The 8,105-nt window shown below is 31.5% G+C and overlaps 1 protein-coding gene across 2 annotated transcripts; it reads left to right on the top strand.

Annotated features, from left to right (window-relative positions):
• Positions 1-378: 378 nt before the first annotated feature.
• LOC107959976 (plant UBX domain-containing protein 7) lies at positions 379-4,827 on the top strand. Of its 2 annotated transcripts, XM_016896167.2 has the most exons (9): positions 379-749; positions 1,025-1,152; positions 1,252-1,362; positions 1,656-1,929; positions 2,046-2,114; positions 2,748-2,891; positions 3,057-3,159; positions 3,530-3,795; positions 4,341-4,827. In XM_016896167.2, the coding sequence occupies exons 1-9, from the start codon at positions 648-650 to the stop codon at positions 4,503-4,505; spliced, it is 1,362 nt and encodes a 453-aa protein (XP_016751656.1). In that variant the 5' UTR covers positions 379-647; the 3' UTR covers positions 4,506-4,827. The 2 variants fall into 2 exon arrangements, with proteins under 2 accessions (XP_016751656.1, XP_016751657.1); XM_016896168.2 differs by lacking the exon at positions 2,046-2,114 and having other exon boundaries at positions 429-749.
• Positions 4,828-8,105: the final 3,278 nt, after the last annotated feature.

Raw genomic sequence — 8,105 nt, 5'->3', positions numbered from 1 at the left:
TGAATAAATAAAGATAAAGACAAAAATTAAAAAAATTTTAAAAAAATAAGTGTAAGAGAAATGACAAAAGTAAAAAAAAATAAAAAAAAATAACAATGGGTGTCAGGGTGCGCCATGTTAATTGGCTTCACTAGAAAATGATAAATTTATTTTAAAGTCCCTCATATTTATACAGGTAACGTCATTCTACATAGCTCTACTAAAAAATTAATTTTCTTTCATGGATGTTGACATGGTATGTTAATGACACTAAATCATTTAGCTCTATCATCTTTTACTGTAGATTTAGGTTATTTTAGTATTTAATTAAAAATAGGACATTTTAATAATTAATTAAATTTTTTAAGTTATTTAAATAAAAAAAAGCCTAAAAAACACGACCTAAAAAAATATATTAATTAAAAACGTTAAAAGGAAATGCCCATTGGTTTTCCTTCTAATAGATTTCTGTTTTGGAGTGTAAGTTTATAAATACTAATAAGTCCCCTGAATCGAACCCTAAAGATTCGCTGAGACTCTCACTTACTCTTTGTGTTTTCTCTATTTCTACCGCAAATTGAGCTGAATTCATCTATCTAGGGCTTTGGAGTTGGATTTCGATTTGGGAATTTGATTGGGAAATTGAGGAACGAGTAAAAAGAGGGAAAATGGAGGGAATGTTGTCTGCGAGTGATAAGCAGAGCATGGTTTCCTCCTTTCTCGAGATCGCCGTTGGTCAAACTGCAGAAACCGCCATGCAGTTTTTGCAAGTAACCTTTTATTTTTTATGTCTTTTTTTTTGCATTTATATAATAAAGTTCGAACCTTTTTTCTTATATCCAAGGATTTTTTCAATGTTGAAGCTTGTAAATTTTGTTTCTTTTTTTAACCTTAAATTCTTAATGGCTTTGTGATTCAGTCGGTAATCTCAGGTAATCTGTTATTAACGTTGTGTTACTGAGAATCCTTCGTTTAAAAAAAATCCGAGGTGAGTATTGTTATTTATGCGTATGGAACTCAATTGAAAAATTTTGGTGGAAAACAGGCAACTAGCTGGAAGCTGGATGAAGCTCTTCAGCTGTTTTATGTCGGTAATGAAGGTGGTGTAGTTGGAACGGCTTCTGAGTCTCCAGCAGTGGAAAACGTAGATTCTTGGGTTGATCAAAACTCTGGGTTAGAGAATTGCACTATTGTTCACTCTAAATCACCACCTACTTGTTTGTGTTCGTACTATTACTGATGTTGTTGTCATTGGCTTCTAATGTTGTACAGTGAGTTGAAGGAGTCTGGAAACAGTGATGTTGGACCCATTGGTGGAGAGGAAGTACGCCCTCCTTTACCTGTAGTAAGGGAGACTCTTTATGATGATGCATCGTTATATGGGTATCTTTTCACCCTCTGGTTTGTTTCTTAATTGTTTTTTTTTTCTTTTTTAACAGCTTTCTTGTTGCATCTGTTTATTAATTTTCTTTTCTTTATATGAAGTTGCAAATGTATATGTTGGCTTTTCTTTTTTGGTCATTCTTTTTTTTTTCTGTGTCATGTATATTTGTATTAAGGTGTTGAATAATTTGGCGATAAATTCTTTTGCATTTGTATGATTTGGCGATAAATTCTTTTGCATTTTCCTATTAACTCCTCATGCAGTAATATTTTATTTTCTAATATTCGTATAGAGCTTCAAGATTAGGATTACCTCCCCAACAGTCGAGTTCGTTAATTGCATTCCGTAATTTTGATGAGGAAATGAAATGGCCCGGGGTTTGGGAATCAGATGAAGGTGCTTCTTCCACGGTAGATGCTCCTCGGGATAATCTTGCCTCTTTATATCGTCCTCCTTTTCATCTGATGTTCCAGGGACCATTTGAAAAGGCAAAAGCTGCTGCATCTGTTGAGGACAAGTGGCTCCTTGTCAACTTGCAATCTACCAAGGAGTTCAGCTCACATATGGTATTGTTTTAGTCTTCCCGCTTTACTATAGTTTAAATTAAGAAGTTCTACTTGGCTCCCTTCGTATGAGGTGGCTTATAATGTAAATCCAATTTTCTGATGCTGTGTGTTTTAAGCTTAATCGAGATACTTGGGGAAATGAAGCTGTTTCTCAAACTGTTAGCACCAACTTTATTTTCTGGCAGGTCAGTATGATGCTTTCTATTGGTCTTGCCTTGTTTTCCCCTTTTTTCTATCTCTATCTACTATCAGCTTTTCCCAATATTCTATTTAGATTTTTACTTTTCATTTATTTTCTTAACAGATGCTATTGCATCTTTAGGAATGGTTTTTGAACTTCACTATCATTTGCTTGTGGCTAAATTTACTAGATTTTTATATGATACAAGTTGTATTGCAATTTTTTGATGGACATAGAGATATTGGTTCTAATTGCAATCTGTTTTATTCCCCTAAATGGAATTTGATTCGATACTTGGCTTTATTAGCCAACATATATGGAAAAATCAAAATAGGCCTTGAAGCTGACAATACAATATTTTATTGTTTTGCAAATTTTTGATAGACATAGATATTGGTTCTAATTGCAATCTGTTAATTCCCCCTAAATGGAACTTTATCTGGCACTTAGCTTTATTAGCCAACAATATATGGAAAAATCAAAATAGGCCTTGAAGCTAACTATACAATATTTTATTGTGCATATGACCACAGCTTCATAGACTTGCGTATACATCCTTAGAGGACCTCTATATCATATATGTTTTGAATCGCTGTCTTCTTTCCTTAATTGCCTTGATGCTGTTCTATGGATATAGGTATATGATGACACAAGCGAGGGGAGGAAAGTTTGCACCTATTACAAACTAGATTCAATTCCCGTAGTGCTGGTTATTGACCCAATCACAGGACAGAAAATGCGCTCCTGGTTTGGAATGGTTCAACCTGAGAGTTTGCTGGAGGTATATATTTGTAACATAAATTGCAGATTGAAGTCCTTAGGAAAATAAGCAAAATTGAAAATGAAATGGTTCTAAAGAAGTCTAATAAAATTATGTATTTATATTAGTTGAAAGAATTTTCAACATATGGCTTTGTGATTTGATATAAGGTATTTTAATCTCTAGGACCTGGTTCAATTCATGGATGGTGGCCCAAGGGATTATCATGCAACTCTGTCTCATAAACGTCCAAGAGGAAGCTCAGTTACTCCGCAACAAAAAATTAAAGGTAATCATGTATCCTCTTTCTTACACCAAGTTACAGTTTACTGGTAGAGAACCAGTAAATAGGTAAGCACGTTTCAGTCTGTGGGGCAATGCATACTACTGTTTTAGCCTGATTTTGTTTAACTTAATATGTGGTGTTGAGACCTCTTGCAAGAAAGCTAGTAAATGTTGTAAAGCTTCAGCTTGAAGCTTTCAAGGGGGAGGGAGAAGATGTCTTTCTCTATGTGCTAACCTGTATATGATACTGCATTAGTGGATAAAAATGAGAAGGATTCCTTTCAAGGAAAAATAGAGAAGTCCACCCACAATATATGCTGTTTTAAGAACTGTTTTGGTTGATCTGCATGTAATTTCAGTTCATTTTACTATAGTGTCAACAGATGAAACCAATGAAGATAAGGAAATGTTGAGAGCAATAGCGGCTTCTATGGAGAATGCGAAAGACTCTATTAAAACAACTGAGGATGATAAAGTATCATCCACAACTGAGGAAGAATCATGCTTGACTAAGAAGCCTGCATATCCTCCTCTACCTGAAGAACCTAAGGGTGACAGGAACCTCTTATGTAGGGTTGGAGTCCGACTTCCTGATGGGCGCAGAGTACAGAGAAATTTTCTCCGAACTGATCCAATACAGGTAAGCATTCTTTGGGGAGTTTTCCTCTAGTCACTTATTACCATTCATGTATTAGAATTTGGTTTGCTGTGTTCAACTATGCATGTTCTTGGATATTTCCTGTCTAAGGAATGTGTATGTTCAACTATTTCATTTGGATGCTTGCTGTAAGTCTCACTTTGAAAATGTTTCACTGTTCTGCAAATGTTGTAGAACATAAATAAGATAACTGATGGCAAAATCTTGGCATGTACAGAATGGGCATTGGTGAATCATTTGAACTGATCTTTCCTCAGATGTCTGCCCCCTCTACCCTGTACATCTGAACTAATTTAGAGCATTCAGGTGTTGCATTAACTGACGTGTATACCAGTTTAAACTGATAAATATATGTTTGAAATGGACATTCAGTATTATATTTTTTTCTTGGAGTAGTGACATTGAATTTAACTTGAAAATTTGGGACAAAAATGTATGTTGTTTCCTTAGGCAGAGTGATCCAGTCCCTCAGGGTTGTCCTAACTGATAGGTTTATATGCTTTTATCATTTTGTTGTCACTACGCAGCTACTGTGGTCATTCTGCTATTCTCAACTTGGTGAAGCTGAATCAAAGCCATTCCGCCTGACTCAACCAATTCCAGAAGCTTCGAAATCTCTGGATTATGATAGCAAATTAACATTTGAGGAGTCGGGGCTTGCCAATTCTATGATCTTAGTTGCGTGGGAATGAATATTGTCAAGATGGCAATGGTTTTCAAGTTCATTCAACCACCTTGCGTTGAAAGATTTTTTGGTTTACGAACTCTTCACATCCCTGTTTCTCACTTTGTGTTGCACTTCAAGGAGTTATTTATGAGGGGATGAAAGAACCACCAACTTTATTATGTATATATACTCAAAATACTCTTTTTATGTCTTCAATACTTTTAAGTTTGTTTAGTTCTTTTGAAAGACCAGACATCTAAGCTTTCTAGCCCACCATCTAGGCCTCCACTACTTTCCAAACAGTTGAAACTTTGCGGATGGTATTAATGCACATGGTTTAATCTCTATTAGATCCGGTCACTTTCAATATCATTTTCTTTGTATATGGTTTTATGTACATGGTTTACACCGCCCGTTTCATGTAAAGTAGAGTCTTTGTTTTGTGAGAAAAAATGGAGTTCTGTTTTTAAAATTTTGATATTTTGTTGAATGGCTCTGTAAATTATTTTTTCGAAAAAATATACAGCAATTTTCATTCATACAATGTATATTTTATTTTACTTCAGCCTATATTTATAAATGGTCGGCTTTGGTTAGTGTTTTTTCCTTAAAAAAATTCAATCGATCTGTCATTTATTCGAAAATGTTAATTTAATTATTTTTTTACAAACAAATACACAATTTATGAAAATTAAAATTGTCTTTCGCAAAATGTATATATGGTGCTACACGGTTTGACTGTCGTGTTATCTATTATTGGTTAGACCTATGATATTTAAATTAGCACTCAACGATTTAATAATAATAGGTAAAAGATAAATTGTTTTTTTTTTCATATATTTTAAACGTGATATGATTATATGGTTTCTAAAATGTAAAATAAAATACGAATGTAATAACCATATATAATATGGGTTCATTTCTATATTTCCGTAAAATATGTATTTAGTTTATATATTCTGGTCAATATTAGTTTTTATATTTTTCAATTTTCATTCTTAATTCAAATAATAACAATTAAATTCTTTTGATCTAGTTATGTTATTATTAGTGTACTATGCATAACCTACGAATTTGATACTTAATTCTTCAATTTGATAGTTTTACTTCTTATATTTTTTAAAATTTAAAATTTCAGTATTTGACACAAACAGTAGCCATTATACCAATTAACTAAAATGATGCAGATTTTTTTGAGCATTATGAGAATAAAAAATTAATGACATGTAATGACATGTTTGGCATAAAATTATGAAAATAGTATAATTTAATTTAATGAATTAACATCTATATTTTAAATAAGATCAAAATTTTAAAAATTAAAAATTACAGATTTAAAATAAATAAATAAAATTATAAAAATAAAATTTCAATTTATACATAATAAAAGGACTAATAACAAAATTTTGATTTTATATCAACGTATGATATTTTGAACATGTAAATAATATTATGGATATATGAATTATCATAAGAATTACATTGTATGTTATCTTAAGGCAGTAAAGGGCAAGCCCACAACAATCCGGATGGCAGTGTTGGTGGTCCCTTGTGAAATCTGTGGGGCCAATGCTAAAGCCCAACGAAAGCTTTCACCCCAATATCTCGCTGCCCCTCTCAAGGGAAACAACCATAGAACTTGGTACTTCTTATGTGTATATGTTAGGAACTTCCTCAATATATATATTTATACATATATTTATCATATTTGAATTATTTTTTCGTATTTTTATTGTATCTAAATTACGTGAATCACATTTAGCTGAGTAAAAAAGGTGAATTTTCAAAAAAAATTTTGAGAGGTCGAAATTAAATTGTATATTTTTAAGATAGTAAAAATACAATTTTATTATTTTAATAGTCTATATTTTTATAATTTTTAAAAGATTAAAAGAAATTTTATCACTTTGGAGGGAGGAGAGCAATTTTACCATTAATAATTTTAAATTTTATAAATTATAAAGAAGCTTAAATGAAAAATTTTTCGTTTTAGGGGGCAGGGTCCCTGCCAACCTTATTGGCTTCGCTACTGGTAAAAGTACTATAAAGGCTCATATATTAGGACTCAAATTACATTTTATCTCATTTACTTAAAAAATAGACAAATTAATCTTTGTACATCATAAAAAGAGTAAATTTATCATTTTATTAAAAAATCATCGTTAAATGATGATGTGAAGATAATATTCAAGGTGGTTTTTTTATTTGAAAAAAAGACCCCTTAAAAACCAATGTTTATATTATTGAAAAAAGAAAAAAGAACTTGGGGAAAAAACTTAAAATCCAACATGTATACTATAGAAAATACTTAATTTTTTTTAATCCTAGTCATTTTTTAATTCCACTTCAATTAAAAAAATAATATAGGAAAAATTCAAATCATCACTTAACAATATAAATAAATGGAATTTATGAAGAGAACCAGTTACTATTTTATCTAATGTATAAGGACAAATTTTTTCCTATAACACAAAAATTTCAATGCTAAAATATTCACGGCGTTCCAAAATTTTATTCTGTAAGTTTTCTGAGAATGGATATTGAATTATTCTATAATTTGCTAAAATGCAAATTTATGCTGAGAAGTTTTATTAAATTAGTTGAATTAAAATTTCATAAATTAAGCTATATAGACTATGTTGGAAGAAAAGTCAAATTGGCTAGTTAAATGTTTTAGGATTAGATTTTGGATTTAGGAAATAGGGGAGGTGTTTATGTGATAAATAATATATTGCTATTTTTCCAAGGAAAATTCATGTGAAAAACAGTTTTCTCATTCTTTTGAAGGTTGCCCAAAAAGAGAGATCATGTGAGTTCTTATATTATTGAATAAAAACTATAATACCTCTTACTCGAGTTCAAACAATAACTCGGGCATAAAGATGTTACATTTAAGAACTAAAAGCACTAAACTTGAACATAATATAATTCACTTCATTTTAACCAATTTAAGCTCATTTAAAGTGGTTCAGGTCATTTCCAAGCTATCGTTAAAGTTTGGTTGGAATCGAGACTTGTTCTGGACCCTTTTGGGGCTGTTTCAAGACATTTTTAAAGCAAAACATACCAAATAGGGTGGTCTAGAATAGTAGTTTTGGTACATCTCCTATTGTACTTATACAAGTTCCCTAAAACTATTCAACGGGGCATTCTGTCTGACATGTATCGAAACAAGTCAAAATTGTTGCAAGACAAGTGTACAAGGGACCTCGAAACATGCCCAAAACACCTAAAATCAAGTCGAAACCATTACCAATCAAAATATTTTTATATGTCAAAATATAAAAAAATACCACTCAACATCATATGTATCAAGAACATCACATAGAATCCAAGTATCTCAAGTCCAAAAATAATATAAAATGAGCATGACATAGCTTTGAAACCATCAAATAACATACTAAATACATTCAATGGTTCTAATCTTATGTACATGCCACTCTAATACCAAAATATATAATCCATACTCTCCAAGTTCTTCCTTTATGATGAGATGTGGATGAGATTGACCACTTCAAAAGATACATTCAGATGATATTTACCTATGTGTTAGAAATAATGCATTAAGCTTGTGAAAACTTAGTAAGCACTTAAGAATGCAATTCTTACCTTTGAGTGCAATTAG

Source organism: Gossypium hirsutum, chromosome A03 (genome assembly GCF_007990345.1).
Source record: "Gossypium hirsutum isolate 1008001.06 chromosome A03, Gossypium_hirsutum_v2.1, whole genome shotgun sequence".
NCBI classification, from domain to species: domain Eukaryota; kingdom Viridiplantae; phylum Streptophyta; class Magnoliopsida; order Malvales; family Malvaceae; genus Gossypium; species Gossypium hirsutum.
The sequence above is the reverse complement of the archived record's forward strand: the minus strand, read 5'-3'. Positions and strand labels throughout refer to the sequence as shown.

What these genes read in the sequence shown, in the direction of transcription:
- LOC107959976 (XM_016896167.2), top strand. Translation starts at nt 648, where the DNA reads ATGGAGGGAATGTTGTCTGCGAGTGATAAGCAGAGCATGGTTTCCTCC. An exon ending in CCAACTTTATTTTCTGGCAG is followed by an intron (nt 2,115 to 2,747) that starts GTCAGTATGATG and finishes CTATGGATATAG; the next exon opens with GTATATGATGACACAAGCGA. An exon ending in AACCTGAGAGTTTGCTGGAG is followed by an intron (nt 2,892 to 3,056) that starts GTATATATTTGT and finishes TTTAATCTCTAG; the next exon opens with GACCTGGTTCAATTCATGGA.